Source organism: Phoca vitulina, unplaced genomic scaffold, assembly GCF_004348235.1.
Source record: "Phoca vitulina isolate PV1807 unplaced genomic scaffold, GSC_HSeal_1.0 scaffold46, whole genome shotgun sequence".
NCBI classification, from domain to species: Eukaryota; Metazoa; Chordata; class Mammalia; order Carnivora; family Phocidae; genus Phoca; species Phoca vitulina.
In genome coordinates, this window is record NW_022589749.1 from 359,535 (window position 1) to 387,391 (window position 27,857).

At 53.2% G+C, this 27,857-nt stretch overlaps 1 protein-coding gene across 5 annotated transcripts; it reads right to left on the bottom strand.

Moving 5' to 3' along the window:
• Nucleotides 1-6,981: 6,981 nt before the first annotated feature.
• Nucleotides 6,982-27,836, bottom strand: CABP1 (calcium binding protein 1). Of its 5 annotated transcripts, none has more exons than XM_032431238.1 (7): nt 27,108-27,832; nt 15,121-15,300; nt 12,340-12,370; nt 11,910-12,053; nt 11,039-11,148; nt 10,655-10,802; nt 6,982-7,456 (listed from the first exon to the last, which is right to left on the bottom strand). In XM_032431238.1, exons 1-7 carry the CDS (start codon nt 27,756-27,758, stop codon nt 7,431-7,433), a joined length of 1,290 nt encoding a protein of 429 aa, XP_032287129.1. In that variant the 5' UTR covers nt 27,759-27,832; the 3' UTR covers nt 6,982-7,430. The 5 variants fall into 5 exon arrangements, with proteins under 5 accessions (XP_032287129.1, XP_032287132.1, XP_032287131.1 ...); XM_032431241.1 differs by lacking the exon at nt 27,108-27,832 and adding an exon at nt 20,047-20,091 and having other exon boundaries at nt 7,210-7,456; XM_032431237.1 differs by lacking the exon at nt 6,982-7,456 and adding an exon at nt 7,914-9,637 and having other exon boundaries at nt 27,108-27,836.
• Nucleotides 27,837-27,857: the final 21 nt, after the last annotated feature.

A 27,857-nucleotide genomic window follows, 5' to 3' on the forward strand; every position in this document is an offset into this window, starting at 1 on the left:
GGGCAAATTAGGGAAGCAATAAGAAATATGATAGGCAGTGCTCACACATTGGACTGTAAATGGCTAGTTTACTTGCAGCTATCCCTTTAGACCAGAACTTTCTATCATGATGGAAATGTACTACATTTGCTCCATCTAGTACAGTGGCCACTAGCCCCCTATGGCTATGGAACATCTGAGATGGGGCTGGTTTGTCTGGGGAACTAAATTTTTATCCCATTTTAATGAATTTAAATTTAAATAGCCATATGTAGCTTGTGGCTACCATGCTGGACAGTAGAGTTTGGATTGTAAGCTCCATGAGACCAGCCATCCGATGTCTTTTTGTCCTTATATCCCAAACACCCAGCAGAGGACCTGGCACATAGTATGTGCTCAGTGTATATTTGTTGACTGAAAGAATTACCAGAAGCAGAACTGACAAGAGAACATTCCAAGATCTGTTTCTCTCTTCCTGCGAAGTTCCCAAGACTTACCTGTAAAATGGGGATAATAGTGATTTCTCTCTCCTAGAAGTATAATGAGAATTCACAAGTTAATATTTGTAAAGGGCTTGATAGAATGCCAGCAACAGAGCTGGTGTTGTACAAGTGTTTGTTAATTAAAATAAAACCCATCTAGGGGCTCCTGGGTGGCTCAGTCAGTTAAGCCTCCGACTCTTGATTTCAGCTCAGGTCCTAATCTCAGGCGGTGAGATCGAGCCCCGAGTCCCAGCTTCGTGCTCAGAGGGTAGTCTTCTTCTCTCCTTCTCCCTCTGCCTCTGCCCTCCACCCATCCCCCCTCCCAGCTCGTGTTCTCTCTCTCCCTCTCTCAAATAAATAAAGCTTTAAAAAAAAATACCTAGCCCAAGTGACTTTGTCTTTTTCGGAATGTATCCATTATATTTAAATTAGGTTGCAAGTGAAAGAAAATTTCAAAGTAATAATGGCTTAAAAGACACAGAGGTTTTTTCTCTCTGGTAAAGGACTCTGGAAGGGGTGCTCCTGCAAGGTGTCAGGGACTCAGGCTCCTTCTATATTGACGTTCCATTGACTCCACCTCAACACTGACTTCCTCATGGTCCAAAATGGCTGCTCAGGCTCCGAGCTTCAAGGCCACATTCCAGCTAGCAAGAAGGAGGAAGAAAGGCAAAGGAACCCAGGTCTTCATTTTAAGAACACTTCCCAGAAACTGCACACACTTCTATCCCATCAGCCAGAACTTGGGCACAAGGCCACAGCGAGCTGCAAAGGAGGCTGGGAAATGTAGTCTTGATTCTGAATGTCATAGAAATCGAGAGTTTTATTACTAAGGAAGATGAAGAGAACAATGTTGATGGACACCCAGCAGTGTCTCCACCGAATTCGAGTTTCACCCTAGGATTTGGTTTTCTTTTTTTTTTTTTTTTTTAAAGATTTTATTTATTTATTTGAGAGAGACAGCGAGAGAGGGAACACAAGCAGGGGGAGTGGGAGAGGGAGAAGCAGGCTTCCCGCCGAACAGGGAGCCTGATGTGGGACTCGATCCCAGGACCCTGGGACCATGACCTGAGCCGAAGGCAGACGCTTAATGACTGAGCCACCCAGGCACCCTAGGATTTGGTTTTCAATGGCTGTTTTCACACCTTTGTAGCTACTAATGCACATGTATATGGGACTCTTCAACCCACATTGGGCTTTCATGTCTGCTACCTGATCTGACCACTAAAACCCTTCCAGACAAATACGTTGTAATTGTTGCTATGGTTATTATTTCCCCTGGAACAGATGAGAAAATGGAAGCTTCACCAGCTAGCTCAAGGTCCCAGAGATTGTACATGATAGGTCAAGGACAAGAATCTAGGTCTGCCCAGCTCCCAATCTTTGGTCTGTTTCCCATTCCATGGCACATGCCTTCATGACTTCACGGTCCCCCCCAGCACAAGGAAATGATCCAAAAAGACTCGACACTGAGTAGATCGGGACCTGAGGTCCGGGGAATCACCGGGGACGGGGTCTAGAGCCCTTCCTGCAGGTGAGGGTAGCAGTCACAAATGGCTGCCCCCCTCTGCACCCCCTCGCTCATATCCACCTGACAAGTATCTACTGGGCATGCAGTACGCACTTGGCCGAGTGCAAGGGGTTCAGGGGACCCAGCGGAGAACAGGTCAGATAAGATCCTGCACTTCTGTCCCGCACAAGCAAGGCAGGGAAGACAGATGATAGAGGGGCGAACAAATATATTTATTTATATATCCATGGATTTTGTCCATTTATTCAATAAATAATTGCTGAGTACTTACTAAACACTGGAGATACTGCAGTGAGCAAGGCACAGGTGGTCTCTGCCAACACGGAGCGTCCGTTCTCGTGAGGGGTAAGGGGGTGCCACATAATAAGCAGAAAACCAAAAATATAATAAAATAAACATAGTATGTCAGGACATGAATGTCATCTATCTCTAAATAGTATAAATGGGATGTGACCATGGCTTCCTACCTTCCTTCAATAGGGAAGTCAAGGGGATATTGAAGCACAGCCCCCCAAAATGAGAAGGATCCAGCTATAGGAAGTGCAGGGCAAAGCATTCTAGGCAGAAAGAACAGCATTGTGAGGGCCTTGAGCCAGGTCCTCTACTTAGCATTGTGCAGGGATCATCACTTCACCACCACCACACCAGGCAGACACTATTATTAATAATAGATAATGAGGCTCGAAGAGGAAGACGGACTCCTTGAACACAACCATCCCTTAACTCCTTCATGTGGCAGAGCTGGGATTCGAACGCAGGTTCATGTTACCACTGAAGCCCGTGCCTCAGTCGTGATACTCAGCCCCTCTGTCCTCTAAGAAAGACGGGCATCACCGGAGCACCTCCAGAGGGGATGAAGGGACATTCTGGCCCTGCAGCCGATGCCACCTCGGGGCCACCTGGCAGGACCATGCTGCACAGTCACTCCCTGGTCATAGAGCCAGATCCCAGGTTTAAGCCGAGTATCTCGTCACTGTCAATGAGAGGCTCCACCACAGCCATTACAGGATACCCTTGCTGGCTCTCTTCTCCTCTTTGCTCGAGAGAGGATCATGGAAGCATGACGACATATGGGAGAGACGGGTAGGGAAATGGGGAATAACAACACAATAATAATAGCAAAAACTTTTATAATGCTTCCAGTGCTAGCTACCGTCCCAAGGGCTTCCGTTATGCTAACTTGCTTAATCCTCAAAATAAGCCTCTAACATCACCCCCATTTTACAGATGAGGAAACTGAGACCCAGAGGGTCTTATCACTTACCTAAGATGGCACAGCTGATAAATGGCAGAGCAGGGATTTGAACCCAGGTGGCTGATTCCAGAGCTCACACTTCTTTTAGCCTTATTATGACGAAAGAAGACAAACAGAAAAACACACAGAACAAATGTATAACCTTGTGAATTGTTATAGGGCAAACACCCTTGTAAGCAGCACACAGGTCAAGAAATAGAACTTTGCCAGAAACCCCAGGAGCCCCTGTCTGTGCTCCCCTCCCAGGCACAGCCCCCTCCTGCCCTCTCTCTAAAATCAACCGCAATTCGGATTTTTATAGGAAGAATTTTTTTTTTTTTTTTTAGGAAGAATTCCCTGTGTTTCTCTACAGTTCTCTCACCGGAGTGTGTATCCCTAGTCATTGCTGGTTAGTCAGCCCAAATTTGGTACCTTTTAAGTCTCTTTCAATCTATACATTCTCCCTCCATCCCTCTCGTTTTCTTGTAATTTATTTATGGAAGAGCTTTAGTTGTTCGACCTGTGGCTTTCCCCAGCCTGGATTTTGCTGTTGGAATACGCACAGTACAACTCAGCATGTTGCTCTGTCCTCTGAATTTCCTGCCAACTGCCCGCTGGATCTAGAGGCATGCTCAGACTCAGGTTCTATCCTTCTGGCAAGGTCCAGGGAGGCGGAGCAAGGGGGGAGGCATATTCTTCCATCAGGGGCATGGAATGTCTCTTTTCTTCTGTCTTTTGATCAGAGCCCATGCTATTAACCACATTGCTATAGGGATGCTTCCCGGTGTCCTCAGCTGCTCTATGATTTGCTCCACCCCCTGGACATATCTGTCTCCAAAAGCAAGCCTTTTATAGGCACCACGGTTTCTGCTGCCGTGGGCCTGGCTGGCACTTGAAGGCAGCCCTTCAGAGGTCCCACCTGAGCTTCTCCACACTCCAGGGGCTGCGGTGGATGGGGCCCTGCCTCCCTGATGAGCATCACCTCTGTCTGCTTCTCCCTCCAGCCCAGTTCACCAGGCAGACGGAATTCTGCGTCATTTCCCAAGAGACCCAGGCTCTCCCTTACCGCTCGGCCTTTGCTCATGCTGTTGCCTCAACCAGAAACACTCTTCCCCTCACCTCCTCCGACTGAGCATGGCTGATCCTTTGGGTCCTAGCAAATCTGTCCCTCCCACCCTATCCCCACCCTGCCAGATTACCTTTTACAGAGCCTCACTTCTCCTAGGCTAACCTCGTAAGTAGCCTCGTAAGCAGCACCAATGCCACTACATTATACCTGCTTGTTTTCTTAACCATTTTCCCTGCTAGAGACAGGGACCCTAGCCCCGGACCTGGCATACAGTAGGTGCACAGTAAATGTCTGTCCAATGCATGCATGCACCAATGAATGAATTGGACTTTACGAGTCACATGGAGGCAAATCCAGGCTTGGACTGAAGGACCTTTCAGACAATGAGAGCCCTTCTAAGATGACACACAGCCAGTTCCCCCCCCCCGGGGGGGGGGGGTAGTTAAGCAGTTGTGTGGTGCAGATCACAGAAAGAATTCCCACCTGGGTGGCTCAGTCGGTTAAGCGTCTGCCTTTGGCTCAGGTCCTGATCCCAGGGTCCTGGGATCCAGCCCCGTGTTGGCCTCCCTGCTTGGTGGGGAGTCTGCTTCTCCCTTTCCCTCTCCCCCTGCTCCTGCTCTCTCTCTCTCTCTCTCTCTCAAATAAATAAAATCTTAAAAAAAAAAAGAATTCACACCTGGGATAGAATCCATCTAGAAAAATGAGTCTTGGTTCTTGGAACATAGCAGAATCTTCTCTTCAAACAATCTTACTAGGAACCACTAAATATAAGCCAAGTTCAAGAGGAGGAGTTCGTGTTTCAGCCCTGGAGGAGGCAGAAGCCCAGCCCCTGGGCTTTCCCTTGTCCTGAGCACTAGGGTTTCTCTGAACAGTGGCCTGCCTGTATTTTCAAGTTGCTTTATCATAGCCAGTGTGTCTGCGATTAGGAGGCCACCACACTGGGGAAAGAAGTGTCCTAGCTGACACTCTAACTCCACCCTATCCCTGTGGTGCCGCCGGGGGCTCATCCCTTCTTCATGCCCACAGAAGCCCTCTTTCTATGAACTGCTCCTCTGGCCCCCCAAGGCCATCACATTTCTGAAACCGTGTAGATCGGAGGGCTCCGGGCCGAGCCAACCCAACAGAGGAGCAAGCAGAGCTGCAGGCCTGCCTTGCGGGGCGCGGAGCCAAGGGCTTAGTCTCGGAATTGGATTATGAGAGTGAATTTAGAACTCCCAGCAACACCCCCCCCCTCCTCCCCAGCCTCAGGGACACGGGGATTACCCAGGCCTCTGGCCGGGGGCCCTCAGTCCTTCCCACATTCCCTGCCAAGTGTGAGAACAAGGATCCTGCGGCTGCTGCGCATGAGGGCAGGGATCTCTCCACCCAGCCCCCACTTCCAGCCTTTGGCCCACAGCCTCCCCCCACCCCCACCCTGCTGCCTGGGAGCACACCTGCCTCCCACGTGTCTGGGACTTACAGCAGTGTCAGTCAAATTGTGGCCCAGCAGTTAGAAGGACTCACTTCAGTGCCCTTTCTGGGGATGAGCCTTTAGTTCCGCCAGAATCCACCGCCTACTTCTATAACCGTGGCTGTGGAATTCAATGCTTTGGTGAAATTCATATTCTCTGGCAAAACTATTCATTACTCTCATGTCATGGGTGCTCTTGATTTGTTGAGGCTTTTAAAAGCCAAAGTATGGTCCTCGACTGGCAGCAAGGACGCCGCCTGGGAGCTTGTTAGAGATGCACGTTCACGGACCCCACTCCAGACCCTGAATCGGAATCACTAGAGGGGGGCCCAGATCTCTGGTTTAACAAAGTCTCCAGGTGATTCTCACACGCCACAGCTTGAGAACCACAGGCTCGAAGTACACAGGTCCATCCCACACACCTGTCTGATTTCACCCTAACCCTGTTAAAGATTCTGGGCAACTTCTACCCACTAACATCTCCGTTAACCTTCAACCCTTCACCTACAGAACTTAGTTACAGTGATTACAAACGGGTCCTGTTTAACAGTGCCTTGTGCAGCTGTTATGTGAATGGCGGCCCTCGGAGGGGATTTTATTAGCCTTTATTATTCCCCTACTACATATGGGGCTCAGAGAGGGGCACGACTGGCCCAAAGTCACAGAGCAAGTAAACCCAGGGCCTAAGCACTCTACTCTCCCACTGCCCACTCTGCTGAGTGGGGGGCAGCTGTTTGGACATCTGTTTTACACACACCCTGGGATTTCCTCTGTGGCAAACACCTTGTCATCGCTTCCTCAGGAAAGCCTCTGCTGACCTCCCCGGAGGACGCCAGGCCTCCTTATTAGAGCCTACCACAGGTCCCTGCATTTTTTGTGCATAAAAGCATCACGATTTGTAACCCCGGCGTACTGAAGCACTTCATGTCTGTCTTCCCGCCAGGCTGGAAGCTCCAGGAAGACAGGAAGTGGGCAGACCCTGCTGGATGCTCACCCAGTACCTATTCTCCTTTTCTTACAGAGCCTGCCTTTGTTTGGGGCAGCTGGGTACCCAGCCAGATCACTATCTCCCCCAGGCTCCCCTCCAGTTAGAGGTACAAGGTTCTGGCTTCTGAGATGACAGCGGGTCCCTAACGGTGCTCAATAAACGCATGCTGAACGCAGGACTGTTGGGCCAGCTCCGGGCGTGCAGTCGGTACTCGGGAAATGCACGTCATCTGACCGGGCCCAAGAAGCAAAAGACCCCCACAGCTGCCCTTGCCTGGGAAATACGTTTATTGGTTCCGAGAGAACAGGGCTGTGGCGAGCTGGGACGGGCACAGAGCGAAGGAGGGCGGCGAGAGGCTTTGCCCCGGGGCGGACATGCTGTGTGGGGGCTGCCGGCGGGCTCCCTGGCCCACCCCGCCAGCAGCGGCTGGGTCCGTGGCACTTGGCGCCCGGCGTCACCTCTGCCGGCTTGGCACGGTGGCCTCGGCGGCGGCGGGCGCCCCCCCTTTCCAGTTGCAGGAGTTGTGAGTCTTTCACAGTGCGGAGGGGTGGGGGTCCGGGGTGGGCACCTCCCCGGGGTGCAGGCAGGCCCTGTCCGCCAGTCCATCCTGGGCTCTCGGCGGCTGCGGCGGGGTGAGGCGCACTCGGGCTCCTCTTCTCCCGCCCGGGAGCTTGGCAGTCCTGGAGGGGCCCTGGCGGCCTCAGCGGGACATCATCCGGACAAACTCTGCGAGGGCACGGGACGGGGTGGGGAGAAAACAGCACAGTCAGGCCCAGCTCAGGCCGCCGCCTCCAAATCTCCCTCGGATCCGAGGCCCCCCCACTGCCATCGGGCCTCTTCCAATCCCTCTTGTGCACAGCAGCTGGCGGGGGAGGGGGGGCTGTTTCATCTACATGGCTGACCCCTCTGAAACCTTTCAGGGCTCCCCGTGGGAAAATGTCCAATATCCTGTCGCTGGCCCCGAGGCTCTCCCTGCTGTGGCCCCAGCTGATGTCTCTCTCTCACGGCTCACCCTCCCTGAGCTCCAACCGCCCGGATCTCCCTCTCAGGGCAGCGGGCACGCTCACCCTCCCTCCACCTCTCAGCTTGCCTGCAACCTGTCCCCTCTCTCTCCTTTTCCTTTGAACTAGACTTGATTATTTGGAGCAGTTTTAGGTTCACGGCAAAATTATGCAGCAAGTACAGAGTTCCCATTTACACCCTGCCCCAGACCTGCACAGCCTCCCCCACCATCAACGTCCCGCACCAGAGTGGGACGTTTGTTACAATCGATGAACCTACATGGATGTGTCATTATCACCCAGAGGCCACAGCAACATTCAGGTTCACCCTCGGTGCTGTCCATTCTATAGGTTGGGGCAAATGTGCAAGGACGTGTATCCACCACTACGGTGTCATACAGAACGGTCTCACGGCCCTAAAAATCCTCCGTGCTCCACCTGTTCATCCCTCCCTCCCCCTAAACCCCTGGCAACCACTGATCTTTTCACCGTCTCCATAGTTTTGTCTTTTCAAGAATGTCACACGGTTGGAATCACACACTATGTAGCCTTTTCAGATTGGCTTCTTTCACTTAGCGATATGCACTTAAGATTTCTCCCTGTCTTTTCATGGTTTGATAGCTCGTTCCTTTTTAGTGTGAATAATACTCCATTGTCACAGTTTATCCACTCACCAACTGAAGGACGTCTTGGTTACTTTCAGGTTTTGGCAATTGTACATAGAGCTGCTATAAACATCGGAGTGCAGGTTTCTGTGTGGTCGTAAGTTTCAATTCATTTGGGTAAATACCCCTTCCTTCTTTTTCACCTGGCAGTTCCTACTCATCCCTTAGGGCTTTACTTATTTATAGCCTCCTCCGGGAAGCCTTCCTTAATCCCCCCTCCAGCTTGGCACAGATGCCCCCTCTGTACCCCACAGCTTGCTGTATCCCCCCCAAAACAGCACGGATTATACTGTTGGCTTCTGTTCTCCTTGCTGGTCTTGGGTTCCTCAAGGCAATCTCGACATACAGTAGGAGTACGATACAGGCTAGAAGAATAAATGGGGGATGCTGGGCTTGTAGGGAAGGGCCGTTGTCTGTGGGGGTGGGGGGGGCACTGCCAGGACACAGGGCGACCCGAAATTTTCAAATCTGGTGGCAGCAAAGCCATCTTTCCATGTAGCCACACTCTCTTCAAACTTGGATTCTACCTGCTCCCCAGAAAAGACTTCCCAACCTTTGGGTTCTGGATACACTCACATTCTGGCACATGTTTATCTTGTCTTTCTGCTCAGAATGCAAGTTCCTGGAGTTCAGAGTCAATGTTTTACTATATTTTTGCCCTGTATCCCGTAGTTGTCCTGAACGGTATCATGCAGTGTAATGTATGTAGTGGTTGAGATTCCAGACGCGGAGTATGATCCAGCGCTGCATCTTAATAGTGAGGCGATCTCAAGCAAGTCATATGACTTCTCACATGAGCCTCAGTGTCCTCATCTGTATCATGAGGCAATAATAGTGCAATCCAGAGGGGTGTTGTGAGAATAAAATGGGACAATATGTGTAAGTGTACTTAGTACACTGGTATGTAATACATGTACAATAAATGATAACTATTGGAATTATTACTGATTCGTTTAAAAAAAACACTTTTACTGAGCATTAGCTATGTGCCAGGTGCTGAATTATGAGGAAATACAGAGATAAAGAAAATGTTCTTCTCCAAAAGTTCCGTCAGGAGGAGACACAGCTGGCACTCGAGGGACAGTGTGAAGAACGAGGGTGAGCCTGAGGTGCTGTAAAAGCCCGGGAAAGAGGAATTCAGCCTGCAACCAGCGAGGAAGTGCCAGAGGAAGTGGCCCCACTGCTGGGTCTTGAAGGGTGAAGAGAATTTAGTCCAGGTGAAGAGCAGAATAAAAGGCATCCTGACCAAAAGAACAGTGCATTCAAACGAGAGCTTGGCAGGATCATGGACCACAAGTACCAGGGTATGGCTTTAAGGCAGAGGGTGAGTAAAGGGACAGGTGGAGCTGCAACTGGGCAGGTGAGCCGTGGTCCGATCTCAGGGGGCCTGAGTGTCAGATTGATGAATGGGGTGCTCTGAAAATATCTAGCATGGATGGAAGCAGGAGCAGATGGACAGATAAATGGGTAGAGATGGATGGGGTCAGTAGACACAAGAATGGATGGATGGATGGATGGATGGATCGATCGATCAATCGATGAGAAGATGGACGAAGATGGGGAAATGACTCTACAAACAGATAGATCAATGGAAGTGTGGGTAGAGATATAGGCAGATGGAAATACATGAATGTATGAACAGAGGCACAGAAGTATAGATGTATGGGACGCCTGGGTGGCTCAGTCAGTTAAGCCTCTGCCTTCAGCTCAGGTCATGATCTCAGGGTCCTGGGATCAAGTCCTGCATTGGGTTCCCTGCTCAGCGGGGAGCCTGCTTCTCCCTCTACCCCTCCCCCTTGCTCATGATCTGTCTCTCTCTCTCAAATAAATAAAATCTTAAAAAAAAAAAAACGAACAAAAAACAATCTTTAAAAAAAACAGTATAGCTGTATGGATAGACAGATGTACATGGGTAAGTGGATACATGGATGAATGTACAGAAGAACGAACAGACGCATAGATAGTTATATAAGTGCAAGAATAAATGGTAGTATGGATAATTGTTCAGAGATGGATGAGTGGATAGACACCTGGACACATGAAAAGATGGGCGAATGAACAGATGGCAAGATGGACTGATGGATGGATGGGGGTAGGAATGAATAGGAAGGTGGATTACAGGAGTGCATGGATGGAGGGGTAAGAGAATGGAAGGGTAGGAGCATGGAAAGTTGGAATCATGATGGATACACAGTTGGAAGTCTCCATGGATCGTCACTACTGCCTTCGCTTCTCTTCCACATTCAAACCCCACCTACCTTCAAAGTCTACTCGTCCATCCCCATTGAGGTCCACATCTCGGATAATTTCTTCTATGTCTCGGTGTCCCACCTGATGACCCAGAAGTTTCCTCATGGCCTCTCGTAGCTCACTGGTGCTTATCTCCCCATCACCATTGGTGTCAAACTGGAGAGGGCAAAGAGGAGAGAGGAGTAGCTACAACATGGGGAATGTAGAAGCAAATCCCAAGTTTGGGCTCCTTTTCTAGCCTCACTATCTCCCCCTTCCCCAAAGACCCTTCTCTGTCCAAGCTCCTTCCCCTGGTATGTGATCCAGGGCTCGGATTTCTCTTCAAGTAACCGTCCCGGGGTTGGAACTCTAACAACCCCCCCACCCCTGCCTGTCCAGTGCCCATTACTCACCTCTCGGAAAGCATCTCGCAGTTCCTTCACTCCGATCATATCTGCTGTTTCTGCCAGGAGTTTAGGTCCCATTAGCTCTACGAAGTCATCAAAATCCACATGGCCACCCACTGGAGACAGAGGAAAGGGCTAGGTCATCCATCCAAGCACTCCCCATCTCTAATTAAGCAAAGGAAGGCACTGTGAACCCCTCCTTGACCTATCTAGTGCCAGGTCCAGGGTACAACCAAAGGCCAAATGAGGACAGAGAGGTGACTATGGACAGTTGGTGTGTCAAAGAATGGCTCAGGGGGGTGGCCAGGGTTAGGCCGAGGGAACCAGTCAGGAGGTGGACAGAGGCAGATACGGATGGAAGAAAGAAACACTGGGGAGGGCTCAAGGTGGGCACACTGCACAAACTCCTGGAGCCGCCTAGCAGAATGGGACTCTCAGCACTCATGGTGCTAGCTGGCTTGAGAGTTCACCCTCTGTGGGCTGTGTCTCTTTGTGGTCTCACCTCTCTACTCCCTCCTGACGCTTCCCTTCACCTTCACATAAACTGCTTGCACTCAAATACTTGTCTCGGGGTCTGCTTCTGGGAGAACCCAAACTAAGACAGAGAATAACATAGAAGTAATAGCTTCCTTCTGTTCAACAATCCCTGTGTGCCAGGCCCGGGGCTGTTTCGCAGATATTCCCTCATGGACTTCCTGTGCTGCTCTCATTTTACAGTTTCCCCCTGAGAAAACAGGCTCAGAGAGGCTAAGTCGTTTGCCCCAGGTCACAGAGCCTGGAAGAGATGGCCCCAGAACTGAGACCGGGCCTGTGTGACCGCAGAGGACCACGATGGTGGGGCCGGGAAGGGAAGGAGGTGCACAGTGGAGGGACTCACGGTTCATGTTGATCTGCTGGGACAGCTCAATGAGCTCCATCTCGGTGGGCATGTAGCCCATGGTACGCATGCAGTTGCCCAGGTCCCGACAGTTGATGTAGCCATCCTTGTCCTTGTCAAATTCTCGGAAGGCCTCTCGGAGCTCTGAGGAAAAGAATAAAAGTGGGCATGGCTGAAGAAAAGATGAAAAGTGGGACCCGCAGAGCCTCCGGGCAGAGGCGGCCCGAGCGCCCACCGGCTGGGAAAGCCAGGCCCCAGAGCTGCCAGGACTGCACTCCTCTGACCCCTGGCCCCACAGAGGATGCCCAGCCCTATACCAGGCCACGTCCCCAGGAGGCCAAGATGTCTCTTCCTCTCTTCCCAGCAATCTCCCTTCCCTCACCTTCCTGGACAGCTGAGCAACCCTTTCACCTAAGGGGCTGGGTCTTACCTTCAATCTCCTCTGGCCGCAGCGATCTGTCCTGAAACAAAAGAACGTGTCCTATTAGCAGCTGTGAGGAGCCTAGAAGTCACAAAATGCCCAACCTGGGGACCATCCAAGGGACAGCAAGCACCAGGTGGGGAGAGTGCCTGGACCACGTCTTTGAGGGAAAAAAAGTTCAGCCCCACATCCCCCATAGACACAGGAGATGCCCAGGGACCCCAGAGCCCCATCTGTGTCCCCATTCCAGACACAAGAATTGTGTCAGGGAACAGAGTTGGTCTGGAGGCAAAAACCTGTAAATAAAGCGGGGTGGGCAGGTTGTTGTGGGTCACAACAGAGAAGAAGTCTGCAAGGCAACGGGAGAAGGGCTAGAGGGACAGAAAGCCGGGACTAGACAGGCTGCCTGAGAGGGAGGAAGGGGAGGAGGAGGAGCCACGGGCGTGGAGGCAGATTTAGGGCTGTGCCCTGCTTCTTGGGCATGGCCCACCTTCTCCAACTTGACCCCCATCCTACACCTTGCCCCGTCATGGGACACAGCATAGGACCCTGGGGGCTGCCAGTGCCAGGGGCTGCCGCCAGGGTCCAAAGCACACATCTCCAGCTTCGAGCCGTGCCCAGGTCTCCTTGGGGACTCAAGGAAGCCCTGGGTCTAGGGCATCTGAACAGATGGCAGAGAAGTCTCCAAAGAGCAGGCCCAGAGGACGCACAGGGTGGGCTCTGGCCCGTGAGGTGCCAGTCACTCCAGGCCTTCCCAGGAGGCGGACAGATCAGCACGAAATGGATGCCCAGCTGGACCTATTCAGTAGGCTCCCAAACTGGCGCGCAGGGCTCAGCCTCCCCACACGTCACAGCTCTCTGACTTTGGGCAGGAAGAATGTGGGGCAGGGTGTGCCTGCCCTGAGGAAGCGCACGCCGGGTGTGGGCACAGCTCTCATGAACACGCACAGGCGGGCCCCAGCAAGCATGCGGCGTCTCAGCTGTGCACGCAGGCTGTTCTAGCCAACAGGGTCAGGGCAGGCAAGAGACAGCTTCTGCCCACCCACTGGAAACTGGCCCCAGGGCAAGAGACGCCAGCTCCGGGAACTCTGAGAATCTTCTAGAAAGGGGCCGCTGAGGGACGCCTGAGTGGCTCAGTTGGTTAAGCGTCTGCCTTCGGCTCGGGTCATGATCCCAAGGTCCTGGAATCAAGTCCTGCATCGGGCTCCTTGCTCAGCAGGGAGCCCGCTTCTCCTTCTGCCTGCCTCTCTCCCTGCTTGTGCTCTCTCTCTCTGACAAATAAATAAAATTAGGAAAAAAAAAAAAAAAAGAAAAGAAAAGAAAGGGGCTGCAGAGCAACATCTTGGGTGGCCAAAAAGGATGCTTTTTGCAACGCCCTGTACCCCCAGCAAGTGCAGTGAGCAAGTAGGCAAGTGTATGCGTGCACACACCCTAGGACAAGTCATTCAGACATGAGTCCTTTCCCACCCTTCAAGCCTCAAGCAGCATCCCGCTTCTCCAGGACGCAGCTCTGCACGATTGGAGAGGAACAGGGTGCTGCTGACCCTCACTGCAGCACCCTCCCCTTCTTGCATAGCCGGAGCCAGGGAGCAGGAAAGGCAGGTACCCCTGCTCCGTGTGCTTCTGGCAGAGCTGGTCTGGCGGAGTCCAGGCAGCCGACCGTTGGATCACACACTCCCCTTGCGGAGCAGTGGGGGTATGCGTAGTAGAGCAGGGGATGCCCACCAATGTGACAGGGAAACCATGAGCACCATCCCCAGGGGTCAGATGGGAAGACAGCACATGCACACTCCTTTCTCCCCAACACATGCGGTCTGGGAGAAGAGCTCGGCCTCTAGAGTCAGACAAACTCAAGTGCAAAGCCCGATCTGCTACTTCCTAGCCGTGGGGCCTTGGGCAGGTCACTTCAGCTCTCTGAGCCACAGTCTCCTCATCTGTAAAATAGGTTAATCCCAGTACCCATGTTACGGGGCCTTTGCGAGCATCCCGTGAGACGAGATATGTAAAGTGTTTAGCATGTGGCATTCAGTAAGTGGAACCTGCAAATGTTTGTGTCTGTAACATCATCATTATTACCCTCCTCCCTGTGACTGTTCAGATATCTGCCCGGACATAGGAGCTGCGCGTGTGGCTATTTAAATTGGAATCGGAAGCCAATGAAATTAACAATTCAGGTCCTCAGTTGCCCTAGCCACGTTTCAAGTGCTCAGTAGCCACGTGTGGCTGGTGGCTACTGTATTGGGCAGCACGGATCGTAGAATATTTCCACCACTGGAGGAAGTTCCCCTGGACAGGCCTGTGTATTCAGTGCTGCCGTTAGGAGAACAGGAAGCCTTTGAGTCAGACTCCCTGGGTTTGAAGCCGACCTCTACCACCCCCTAGCTGTTATCTTGAGTATGTTTACCTCTCCAAATCAGTTTCCTCATCTGTAAAATGGGGGTGATAATAGGACTTACCTCTCAGAGTTGCTCTGAGCCTTACATGAGGCGATGCACCAAAGGACTTAGCACAGAGCCTCACACAGAGTATGTGTGCAAAAAAACAAGCAAGCAAGCAAACAAAAAACGTTAGCTGCTATTGTTACTTCTTGCTGGTGCATGTGGACACACCAGTGCTTTGCAGCCATGGGTGGAAAATTTAGGGGGGGGGTCAGATTCACAAGTTGAGGGTTTGGGGTATATCCATGAGGGGACACGGGTTGCTGCGGACAGAGCCCCTCTTCTTCCCAGCACCTCCTCATGCCCTCTGAAGCCAAGTCGAGTGCGGCTCCACTGGGGCCAACTTACGTACAGGCTGCCTGTTCTCGGCGAAGCCCTTGCGCAGGAAAATGCAGGCGGGGCCCAGCAGGTTGTGCATGACGGCGCAGTTCTGGGCCAGCATCAGGAGCGGTCCCGGGAGCTCGCCGCTGGCTGCCGGCCCCTCCTGGCTCATCTGCACCACCGTGTAGCTGCTCTTCTCCTCCCGGCGCATCTTCAGCCAGCACCAAGCAAATACAAAAGAGAGGCACGGTGTCACCTCCCTGCCCCACGGGCCCTCCTGGCCTCAGCCTGGCTCCGGGTCCTAGAAGGGGCTCGCCTCAAGAGGAGACCCTTGAGAGTCAAACAGCAGGGTTCAGGATGCATGGGAGGCAGGAGTCAAATTGGTTCAACAGATGGAGTCTCTGATCCTTGACTGTCACGGCCGCTCCAGGGAGATCTGGGGGTGACACCCACTGTGTGGGACATGCGCACACACATGCTCACGACACGTACACACGCAGAGAATCACACACTCACGTGCATGTGGAAGCTTACAGAGAGAAGGGGCGGGGCAGGGCTTCGGCTCCAACCAATGGGAAGTGCTCACTCAGAGACTAATGAGTACTACCCTTGCCCAAGATGCTCCCAAACGGATTTGTGGCCCTGCCCGCGCTGGACCCCACTGGAAGGCAGTGAGGACAGTCAGAGCTGGAACCACGCAGAGCAGGCTCAGGTGGGCTGCTGGACTGGCAGGTGCAAACACAGGGGCCTCGCTAACAGAAACAAGCAGGTGGGAGAAGAGGGAGGCCTGGGGCAAAATGGAAGACCTGAGAAGGGATGGAGACCTGAGAAGGGATGGAGAAGAACATGTCCCCACGAAGGAGGCACCAGTGGTGGCTGGGGATTTTCCACTTCATGTCTTGATCATAATACCCCCTGGCACCAAGTTGCCCCGGGAGGCTGCTGTTCTTCCCCTCCCCAGAGGCTGTAGGCTGCCTCTGAAGGGGCAGAGCCTTACTTAACTCAGCCCAATGTTTCCTTCTGACTTAAAGCACTGGCTGGGCCAAGCAAAGCCCATCTGTGGGTCAGATTCTTCCCAGTTTGCAGCCTCAAGACTAGACACTCTCTGCCCCCAGCAGCTCTCTTTCTTCCCCCTCCTGTCTGTCTCTGGCTCCCCGCCCAGTTTGCCCGACCTCTAGAGGCTGAGGCAGGGGCCCTCTCTGCTTACCGAATATAGCTGTGCTCCCAGGCCCTGGCCCTCCCCTCCTCCTCCCTGCTGGTTCCCATGCAGCTATAAAAAGTCAGCACTGTCCACAGACCATCCCCTTAGGACAATAGCAGCATCCAGACACAACATTCTACTCCATTCTGGCCCCCACAGGATGCCCAGGGCCCCCCAGGATCCAGGACAGGGTGCTCTGCCTTCAGTCCTGAGCTTGGATGCCTCCCCTCAGTGTGAGGATTTGGAGGCAAACCTTCCCAAGGAGAAACAGAGCAGCTAATACTTGTCCTAGAACCCCAGAGCTGCAGGCCCTATTCTATCCTGCTGCCCCCACCCCCACTTGCTGCCAGGTTCCTCCAGCTGACAGAAGGTCGTGCCGAGGAGAAGATCCTGTGACCTAGGGGGCAGCCTGTCCTCCCAGGATGAGAAGCAGAACTAGCTCCCCCCGGCTTACCTCATCCTCCCTCTCCTCTCCTGCCTCTTCTCCCCAAAGCCCCACACTCTGGGGCTAGACTAGACTCCCCTCCAACTTCCTGAGCCTCTCAGGCCTAGAGAGGGAGGAGCAGTATCCTAGTTCAGACCCTGGGTGAAGGTCCTCAGTGCAAGGCCCAAGTTCAGTGAATGCAATAAGGGTGGGTCTTTGGTTGTCTCAGAACTTGAGAGATGTCAGAGAGGCCAAGGGCCGTGCTGGTTTGATGTCCAAAAGAGTTCGGAGCCTCGGCCATACTCGCACAGGCTTCCAGGACCCAGGCTAGAGCGAGGGCAGAACCAGAGAGACCTTCCCAACTGGGAGGCTGGCTCAGAGGAAGCCCAGGAGTAGAGAGCAGCTGGACCCCGAGAAACAATCTCCCGAGATGTGTGTAGAGAATCAGCCTTTTCGTTTCTGGCTGAGTCTTGCACACTTGGCTCAGAGTGAGCACAAGCCCGGAGGGTGGAGGCAGCAGGCAGCGAAGAACTCTGAGAGGTGATTCAGTGCCTGGCTTTGGGCTCCAACAGTTTGGGGACAAATTCTTGCTTGCTGTGTGACCTTGGGCAGGTGACTTCACCTCTCCGTGCTCTAGTTGCCATCTCTGCCCAGCGGAGAAATAAACGAGCTACTGCCTAGCGCCTGGAGCACAGTAAGAGCCCAAGACATGGAGCTGCCGTGGGGATGACAATGACGGGGATGCCGGGGGTGCTGATGTGGACATGCAGCATCAGAGATGCTGGGAGCCAGAAAGCATTTACTTCTGGCTCCAGAGCAAGTGGGAGAATATGTGCCCGTCAGGGAAGAGCTGAGAAGAGATGGAGAAGAACATGCCCCCACGAAGGAGGCACCAGTGGTGGCTGGGGATTTTCCACTGCATGTCTTGATCATAATACCGCCTGGCACCAAGTTGCCCCGGGAGGCTGCTGTTCTTCCCCGGCCGGTGATGGCCCCTGACAGCCCGGTCCTGCCCTGCACAGAGCCCGGAGCAGGCCGCCTCTCCCCAGCCCCGGCTCCCCGGCCGCCACACTCAGGAAGCCAAGTGGGCAGCGGTCCACAGGCTGACAATGTCTCCTGGCACCACGGGGCCATCTCCCAAGTGTAGCATGGCAACAAGAGGGGTCAGCTGGCCTCACGACCCAACAGCTTTCTAACAACCCAAGCTGGCCAAGAGAAGGCAGGTCAGAACTCTCTCTCCTGGAAGGTATTCAGAAGCAGTTAAATGAGTCAGGGCTTGGCGAGGTGGGAGAGGGAATCGCTGCAGCGAGTGGGAATCCGGATGACCTGTAAGGTCCGACACAGGAATCTGGAATAACACTTCTGCCAGAAGGGAAGAGAGAGGCAGCCTCTCACGGAGGCAAAAATACAAATAAAATACCAGCTATGGATTCACGTGGACCGACGTTTCAAAACTCTCAACTCCGCATCCACTGGGCTGTGTGACCTTAGGAAAGCTCTTATCTCTTAAGTCCAGTTCCTTTCTCTATAAAACAGCCAAGAGAACTACTTGGTGGAAAAGAGCAAATGAGATCACAGACGTTGGATATGTTGTAGCTATTCAGAAGAAAACAATTATTACTATTACAAAAGAACACGAAATTGAATGCAATGCGTTTTATTGTCTTTTACCTTATTCCGCGGACTCAAACAAAACCTCTCCTATTTTCCTTCTTCCCTCCACCCCGCCTTCTCCGAACACCCAGAGTGGAAAAATTAGGATCATGATGATGGTAATATGAGCTGCCATTTATTGAGGATTCCATTCCGGGCAGTGTGCACAGCACTTTATTTGCTTCTAACGATCACCTTAGGAGGTAAATATTAGTATTCCCACCTAGTGGATGGGGGAACTGAGGCCCAGAGAGGTTAAGTAACTTGCCCAAGGTCACATGGCTGGAAAGAAAAGGTTTGAGTAGTGGGTCTCTTAAGCACTCTGCAGTGTAGTGGGGGGGAGATGGGTGGGGTGGGGCAGAGGGACAATGCTTGTTGTTGTTAAAGTTCACCTTTTTAAGCTCCGGACAGAACTCCGGGGGAAATCTTTCACCCTGTGGTCCTCTAGACTAATTCAGGTCAGTTTCCGCTTCTCTACAACAGCGTGGAGGCCACCTCTGGGGCCAAAGATTTCCCTAAGATGACAGATGATGTGGGCTTTACGCACAGAAGGAAGAGTCAACCCTCGGAAGGATCCAAGGGACCAGTGAGGATTAAAGGGAATTTGATGTGAGCAGCTTAGCTAAATAGGAAGATGATGAACAGAAAAGCCCGGAATGCCCTAAATTAAGAAGACTATCGAACCGACCCAGGAGGTAGTACGGGGTTAGGGACAGAGATGCCATTAGTTAACCTGAGACCTTGGGTAAGTCACTTCACCCCAGTGGTAATCAAGTTCCTTGACTGGAAAATGACAGAACTGGAGGAAAACATCCCTATCATTCCTTCTTCCTTTAAATAATATCTACGAGTTTCTTCTCCAGCTTGACTACAGAGGGCTAGAAACACAGGCAGAGCCTGCCTGAAGCAAAACCCTATAGATGTAAGCCCAGCTTTGCATAAAAAAAAGTGTTTTGGAGGTGGTGATTTGCTTTCCAAAAGGAATTCTTGCAAAAGGATATTATCCTGGTGTATAAGCAATAAATCCATGACAAAAAGCGACTTACAGACACCTTTGCTCAATATCCTATTTCTCAGTAAAAACAATCCAGGGCCCTGAACCAGCCTGGTCCTAGTTGAGATTCTCTGAGCAGATTCAGGAATTATTGAGGGTAGCAGGGCATACCCCAGTAGCAATGGGATCTACTTCAAAACCCACAAGTCGGAAGGCTTAGAGACCACCAGAGAGAGGGCCAGAGACCCTCAAAGAGATGAATGAGCCCCCCCCGCCCCCAGCTGGGAAGCCCTACCTCAGTAGCGGCAGGGTCACAAAGCCCAGCTCAACCTTCTTCGGATCCAGCAGCCCCAAGGGGATCTGTCCACTCACATTCTATGGACCTGGGCTTGTCATGTTATGGCCCAGTAACTACCTGGTTTCTTTTCTAAATCTTGTGCTAATTCCCAAACACAGCCCCCCACCCCCCCATGCAGCTGTAAGTCCCAACTTCAGCTCAGAGCCCGAGACACTGAAAACAGGCATCAGAGGGAATCTGGAGGTGGGAACAGGGAAGCAGCTCTCGACAGAACCCATGGAAAGGGTAGCAAACTTCAGATGCCCAACCCCTCCGTCCCCAACTCTGGGACAGATGGCAAGAGGCCCCCTTCCCCTGCCCCAGGTATTGAGAATTCCAGAAACATACCTTCCTTGAGAGATTTCTCAGTGGAGACTTGACACAGTTGCCCATCCTAAGCTGAGGCAGCCCCTCTCAGGATCCCCAGGTCCATGAAGGAGGCTCCTGGGGACTAAGAGACCTTAGTCCCTGTCACGGCCAACCCCAGCCTCCCTCTGCCCGCGCAGCTCTTCCTCCTGGCCCGTTCTGAGCCCTCTCTCTTGCGCGCGTGCTCTCTTACTCGTCTGCCTGCTCTGGCTCTCTGATTTTTTTTTTTTTTTTTTGGTTGATTGTGTGTGTGTTTGTGTGTCTGGGTTTAACTTTCTGGACACTTTCTTAAGGAGATGAAGGCAGGAGGGGAGAGTGCAGGGCACAGAGAAAATCGCCCGGGGAGCTGATGGCAGAGGGCAGCAAGCTGGGGAAGGTTGCCGGATCATCTACATCAGATTAGAGCTCAGTCCTCTCTCCGGTTCATTTCCCTTCCCTCAGCCCCTCCTCTCCCGCTGCCAAATCTGCAGGGAGATTGCTTCAGGGAGGGGGGCCCAGAATGGCAGCTGCAGCTGGGAATTAGGCCAGCAGACCTAGGAGGGGAAGCAGGCTAGTTTGGGCCACCAAAGCCAGGTTGCCTCCCAGCTCCCAGTCCTGTGTGTGCATTCACACACACACACACACACACACACACATCTGTGCACAAACACGCACACGCAAGCACCGAAGGACAGACACACATCTTAATTGCCCCCTGGCGATCACAGCTGGATTGAGAGCAGGCAGTTCCAGTTGAGGGCCTGGAAGATCGTGTGACGTCCCCATCACGCTCCATTTTTCACACTTGCTCCGTCACTGAAATGGGATGAAGCTCCGGGGCTAGCAGCACAAGCTGAGCCATCAGCAGCAAGCAGATCCTTCCGCTCCCTTTGCTACGTGGGGTCTCTCCAACCCAAGAGAAACCAAGAGACTGTAGGGGTGGGGGGGGCATGATGGAGGCAGTGCTGACGCAGAGGGTGTGTTGGAGGGCTGCCAACCCTCGAACAATCCTTTGCCTAATCCTGAGCGAGGATCTTTCAAGGCTTCCTTGGGGTGCAGAGCAGAGGGGCCGCCCTTTGCAAAGTGGTCTTCAAGGTCCCACGACTGGAACTTTTTAGGTGAGTGGCTCTTCCTTGTCCCTCTGGGTTCCAGGTTTGATGAGAACTCATCTCAAGCCTCAGATGTCACATTCAAGATCTAGGGCAGGAGCCGGATGACCCAAGAGCGGAAGTGTCCCTGTTTCCCGGCCGCCAGCTTTTCCCAGCAGGGGGCGCCAGAGAGGGGCTGGGAAGCCGAAGTCTCCCCGCCCCTGATGCAACAACCCTTCCACGCCGCGCTGACAGAGTTTTCAGTCCAGAGAGGCTGCTTTCCCAGGGACTTGTTGTCCAGCTTCAGTGGCCGGTCGGAAGTTCCATTAAGGGAGTGGGTGGGGCGCTGCCCAAAGGGGCCACAGGCTCGCTCGCTCCCAGGGAGCCGGGGGAGGAAGTCCCCGGAGAGCTCTTGACGTCTGTGCTGCGCCTGACGTTGCAATGGTTTAATTAGGGGAGTTACTCAGCAGCCTTGTGTGGACCAAACCTCCAGAGGAGGTACGAGAAGGAGGGGCAGCCCCTGAGGACAGAGGGAGGAGCCTGGGGAGGTGTTGACGCCCAAAGGGCAGGAGAGACACCCGGGAGATGAAACCGAAGAAGAGCGAGCAGCTAACATAAGTGCCTTCTCCAAAGATGCGTTCCTCCACAAGAGAGCATGAACCAGGCTCTCTGCGGGGCCGGGGTCAGGGTCATGAGACTCAGGTGCATGAGAAGGGACTGCAGGCTTGAATCCTGGCTCTGTCGCCAGCTTCTGACTTCTCATATTCCAGAGCTTCTGTTTCCTTGCCTGGAAAAGGGGGTTTCCCCTTATCTTGCTTATAAAACGGATGTGGACAAGTACCCGGCGCGTGATAGGTACTCAATGAGTAATTCTTAAAATGGAAGAAAGAAGTATCATTTGTCCAGTGTTTATGTGCCAGGCACTGTGCCTGGCTCTGGGAATGCTGTGGGAAACAAGATAAGCATGGTCCCTGCTTTCAGGGAGCTTACATTCTAGCAGGAGGGCAAGAGCTATTAAAGAGCTATGAATGCACTTATTTAATCACGTTTCCGGTAAATGCTATGAAGGGGGAAGGAAACGCGAAACCACTGAGAATGTGAGACAAAGGAATCTGACTTAGTCTTGGGGGGGATCAGGAAAGACTTGGAGATCAAGCCTAGGAAACCAACCATCTGCAGACTCTTGACAAGCTGGGGCTCACCAGGGACCCCAGAGGGAAATCCAGTTAGGTTCCAGGTACAAACCCAATTCATATTAACTACCTGGGCAGATATATGGAAAGGCAGCGCAGCCTCAAGTGAAGATTCTCAACGCTAGATGCAGATGATTCTGACTCAATAGGTGCAGGTGAGCTCTGGACATTGGTGGTGGTTAGTGCTCCAGGTTATTCTGATCTGCAGCCAGTGTTGAGGGCCATGGAAAAGGATACTAAGAGCTTGGAATGCAGGGGCAGACAAACCTGGGTTCAAATCTTGCCCTGCTGCCTAGCAAACTCTATGACCTTGAGAACTTGTAAATCTCTCTGAGCCTCAGTTTCTTTATAAAATGGGTACACTAATAACCCTTCCCTCCGAGGGCTGTTGTGAGGAGTTAGTGAGATAATACAGGCAAAGGGCTTGGCACAGTGCCGGGCACCTAGAAGGTGCCCCTTCGCCTGCCCAACGTTGGTCTTAAAGGGCCAGCTGTGCCCGCCTCTCCATACTCAGCAGAACACCCACTCAGTCAGACCTGGTGACTCCTGCCCCCTGCAGGCCAGCCCTGAGCACAGCACCCGCCTGCCGACCTTGGAATATGCCTGTCCTTGGAAGCAGGAGACAGAAGACAGCAAAACCAGGCACCCGTGGAAAAGTCATGCACTCTGATGCACTCTAAATCCCATCCTTCTTTAGAGGGAAGGATGTTGACCCTAGCTTGAGGCTGAAGGCAGCAAGGGACTAAGGGATTCAAACTCAGAGTTTCACTTAAGCTATTTGGGGCAGGGCAGGGCAGGCCGTGGTGGTCCCGAGTGACAGGGATAACTGGAATCTAGAGGGAGCAGCTGGCTTGACCTTTAGCAGAAAGTTTTTAAAAGGGCTGAACAATAGGGGCTTCTCTAAGGAGCAAAGCACATCACATAGCCCCACATTCCCGTCCCTCTTCACTGGGGCAGCAGCCCCTGGGCTTCCGGAAGCCTACACTTGGAGTTCTGGAATGGAATAATAGGATCAGAGGGATGAGAAGGATAAACCCATTGCTGATTATTCCTGATTAGGAGGGAGGCTGGCCTCCAGCCCTAATCGGTTCTATCACCAGCATTCAAACTTGGATGACAGCCCAGGGTGAACACACTCAGGGAAAGCTGGGTCGTAACCTGAGAGGTGCTTTGTGGATGCTTCTGACAAATAGGAAACACTCTTATGTGACTTCCCACCCAACCAGTTCTTTAGAGATCACAGTCCTGCCATTTACTTACTGTGTGGCCTTTGGACAAGCCATTTCCCCTCTCTTGAGACTGTTTCCTCATCTCTAAAATCGGGGATGATAATGCCAACCTTCACAGGTGGCTGAGAAGATACTTGGGCAATTGTTTAGTGAGCTCTTGACTGAGGTCTCAAGCACCCTTGCTGCTTCCCCCAAACAGCTAAAGGCAAACACAGCTGTCTGGGAGGACTCCACAGGATTGATATCAACCACAAGCTGACCTTCTCTTTCCCTTTCCCCAGGCCCCAGGGGAAAAGCAATAGGGGCTTCTTGCCCAAGTAGGGAGATACTTTGCAGGGTCGGAGTGAATAAGGTACACAGCCCTCTAAGCTATAGGAACTAAGAAACCTCTGCAGACCTGAGGCTGGAGATACTGGTCATTCGCCCATTAGATACTGTGACCTTGTTATGTGCAAAGCAGTTTGGGAATTGGGCTAGTCTATTCAAATCAGAAGAGATGTCGCTAGAGCTAGAAAAAGGGGAAGGATGGGACAGAGATGTGGGTTTTATACACATCTGCCTCCTCTACAAGGGGTGTTTCTTCCCCAGCTTAGAGTAAGGAGCAGAAAAACTGTTCTTAAAATAGTTTTACAAGACCCAATGCCAAGAGTTGCCCCAAATCATGCCTATTCTGAGTTAATGTCTAATATCACATCTCTCTAGGCCACTGGGTGGCATGTCCTTAGCTGGCCACAAAGAGGGTACTAGGGAAGGTCCCTTGTCATTCAGCTCCTACCTTTAATGGCCTTTCTCACCTTGCTCAGAGACAGCTTTCAAAGTACCTTACACAGGCCCACATTCAGACAGTTACTTTATTAACAATAACATTAATGAAGGCTACCCTTTTTTTTCCAGAACATACTAGAGCCAGTCCATTTGACATCCTTAATCTTGTGTGACCCTCATTAATAGCTCTGCAAGGTAGTTTTTGTCAATCTCATTTCTGGATGAACAAACCCAGACCAGAGAAAGAGAGAGAGGAGAACAGGCCCAAGATCACAGCAATGGGAAGTGACAGAGCTGGGACTGGAACCTACAGCTCTACTTTCTCTCAAGCTACCATTCTATGGCTTCGACTCAAAACCACACCATTTGCCTGCAGGCAGTAAGGATGCTCTGGGAGAGGTCACTGAAAGAATCTTAATTCCTGTTCCCCCTAACATAAGAGTCTATCTCGGTCCCTTCAGTGTTACTTTGAGCCCTGGCTCTCCCTGACTCTACTACAAATGGAAGGAAGAAGGTCCTGGACAGCACTTGGTAGTTAATCAGCAATAACAACAACAACAACAACAATAATAATAACTAATATCAATGGAGCCCTTGCTCTGGACCATGCACTGGCCAAAATCTGTACATATCTCCATGTCCCATTTAATTCCCCCAAACCCAGTGAGGTACTACGATCATCCCTATTTTGCAGATAAAGAAACAGAGGCTTAATGAGGTTAAGCGATTCACTTAAGGTTAAAAAAAAAAAATAGAGCTTGGGAGACATGAGAAAAAGAGACTGGAGACTCTGACCCAAAAGTCCCGGGCTGGGTTCTGTTGTCATTGCCACTGCTGTTCAAGCAGATGCATTAGAGCTGTCAGCAGGAAGCCCAAACTGAACGTGCTGAGCTTTACAGAAAAAGTCCGCAGCTCCATAGTCAAGAGCTTCCAGAGGGAGGTGGTAAATATTTGATAGGACCTTCCAGCTCTTCCTGACTCAGGTGACCCTGGTGACATTTCAGAACACTGGGCTGGAGAATAGTCTTCAATAATGACTAAGAAAGTAGAAGGAGGACGAAAAGCAGGTAGCTGAAATGCTCTGAGCTCACAAAGGGCCCATGCAGGCAAATTCTGTTAAGACTGGAAAAAGAAGAGGCTCTTTTTCTAGGAACGAAGTCATATTCGCAGCAAAATGAATAACCAGAAAGTGAGTGATTCTGGGCCAGGGACCCACCCTTACAAACTGCTAGATCGTAAGCTCTGGAACAGCCAGAAGCCTGGCTGTCGTGTCCACTGGTCTCTCCCTCGTGCCCCACAAATGCCTGGGCGAAGTAGATGCCCCCAAATATCTGATACATGTATGACCAGATGTCACCGATTCCACGACCCAGACCCGCTCCACAGACCACTGCCCGAACACCCCACACCTCCTAATACAGAAGCCACTGCAGTGAACTTCCACCTCAACACGTCGCTGCGCTCAACACTCTCAAAGCTCTGCCTCCAAATCTCTCCTCTGAAGAACTGCTTCCAGCTAACTCGGCTAACGAGGGCTCCCCACAGGAACAAAGCCACACATTGCTGCCCTATCACACCACACAGCAGCCCCGCGTAACCCGAATCCACGTGCAGCTCCTTCATGTCAGACCCCCACCGGCCTCAGCCGCCACGGAGTAGTATTTTGAAAAGGAATGTGCAGATCTGAGGCAGAACACACACACGGCCTCCTTGGAATTCCGATCCCGCATGGCGAGCCAGGAGCTTGAAACGGCTTCTCTACACTACAGCCCAGCACAGAACCACTCAGGGCCCTCTCTTCCTCCACACACCCCGCAAACTCTGCCATCAGACCTCTGCATTACTCCCCTCCTCAGCTGCCGCAGAACGGTCTCAACGCTGTGCCAGTGAGTTTGAATTAATTATGAACTCAGAACTCAGAGGCAACCCTGGCTTTGCTCGGGAGTTCACAGGTTCTTTTCCGCGAACCTCTCTCCCCAGCAGCGCACCCCAGACTGGAGACCTGGATTAGAGGACAGATGCTCAGCTGCCCAGGACCCTGGAGAGAAAGGCCTACAGGAAACGAGAGTAGCCACTGGTGACCCCTTAGTGACCTTTCTGATCCTAGAACGCACATCGACTCAGGCTAGGGTGTTATTCCACGTCCTACGACCTGACAGCTGCCCAACCGCCATCCTAGTGGCATCCCTGGAGTGACAACCTCCTTAAAACACCCCTGAAGTTCCGATTTGAGCCATAGCTCTGTGTAGCCCCTCCGTGCCTACCCAGACACTTCTCTTTTCTCATATTTTTGAGTCTCCATCTAGCTCTCCTAACTTTTCCCAGGTCTCTGGGGCCACCACAGCCCGTGACCAGCGTCCCCCATCCCCAAGCAAGGCTGTGTGCCCCGAGGTAGCCATTCTTGAGCTCCCGACTCCAAACCCCTTGCTCCTTTGGGTCGCTCACTGACAGTCTTGGCTGGAGACCAGAGGAGTGGATTTGGCGCCAGCTGCTCGGAGCGCCCCTGCTGACCCCTGCAAATCTCCAGGCGGTTTGCGGCGGTCGTTCCCTTCCAGGACTGGCCTATTCTGGCAGGTGGAGGGCGGCGAGGCCCGGAGCGTGGACAGCGCACAGGGTGCTGAATCAGGCACCGGGGGGAGGAGGAGTGCCGGCCAGGGCGCAGGGCTGCGGAAGGACTACCGGGAGCGTGACCGGGGGCCGCGGGCAGCGGGAGGAGGGCTGTGGGCGCGCAGCCGCGCAGGGTCCCGAGCGCCTTGCCCGGGAGCGCGGGCGGGAGGCGCGGCCCTTACCTGGCCGAAGGCGGAGCTGAGCATGGGGCGCAGCTGGTGGAGGAACGGGTCTGCCTCGGACGCGGCGGCTGGAGCGGAGTCCCCACGACCCGGGGCTCGCGGCGAGCCCCGGAGGCCGAGCGCCGGGGACAGCCCCCGTTCCTCCCCATCCCGCCCGCGGGCCGGCGGCAGCGGCGACGGCGGCGAAGGTCGGGACGCCGCGGCCGGCAGTGCCTCCCGGGGCCTGCAGTGCGCCTGGGGGAGCCCGCGCCTGCTCCCCTGCGCGCCCTCCTCTCGCGGCGCCGGCCGGCACAGGGGCCTCCGCGAACTGGGGTCCCCGGACGGCGGCGGCGTGCCGGGGCCGGTGCCGGGCAGCCGGCGGCCAGGCAGCCCTGGCTCCCGGGCAGGGCCGTGGCGGGGAACCCGGCTGCCCCCGCTCGCCGCCGCCGCCGCCTTCAGCAGCGACGTCTTGGACTCGCTTTTGGCGATGTGCGAGCTCATCGCGGCGGGGCCCGCGCTCGCATGGCCCGGCGGGGGCGGCGCGGTGCGGCGCGGCGCGGGGCCCCCGGCGGGCAGAGAGCGGGGCGCCCGGCGGGAGCCAAGCCCGAGGACGCGCTGGAGGCGGGCGCCGTCCCCCGGCCGCTTAAATGCGGCCCCGTCGCCGCCGCCCATGTGACAGCGCAGCTTCTACGCCCGGAGCCCCGAGCTTCCCGGCGGCTGGCGGTGCGGATCTGGGGGGGCCGCCGGCTGTCCCCGGAGAGCCCACCCCCG

What these genes read in the sequence shown, in the direction of transcription:
- CABP1 (XM_032431237.1), bottom strand. Translation starts at nt 27,758, where the DNA reads ATGGGCGGCGGCGACGGGGCCGCATTTAAGCGGCCGGGGGACGGCGCC. An exon ending in TCGCCGAGAACAGGCAGCCT is followed by an intron (nt 12,371 to 15,120) that starts GTACGTAAGTTG and finishes CTTTTGTTTCAG; the next exon opens with GACAGATCGCTGCGGCCAGA. An exon ending in TGCGAGATGCTTTCCGAGAG is followed by an intron (nt 10,803 to 11,038) that starts GTGAGTAATGGG and finishes TGCCCTCTCCAG; the next exon opens with TTTGACACCAATGGTGATGG.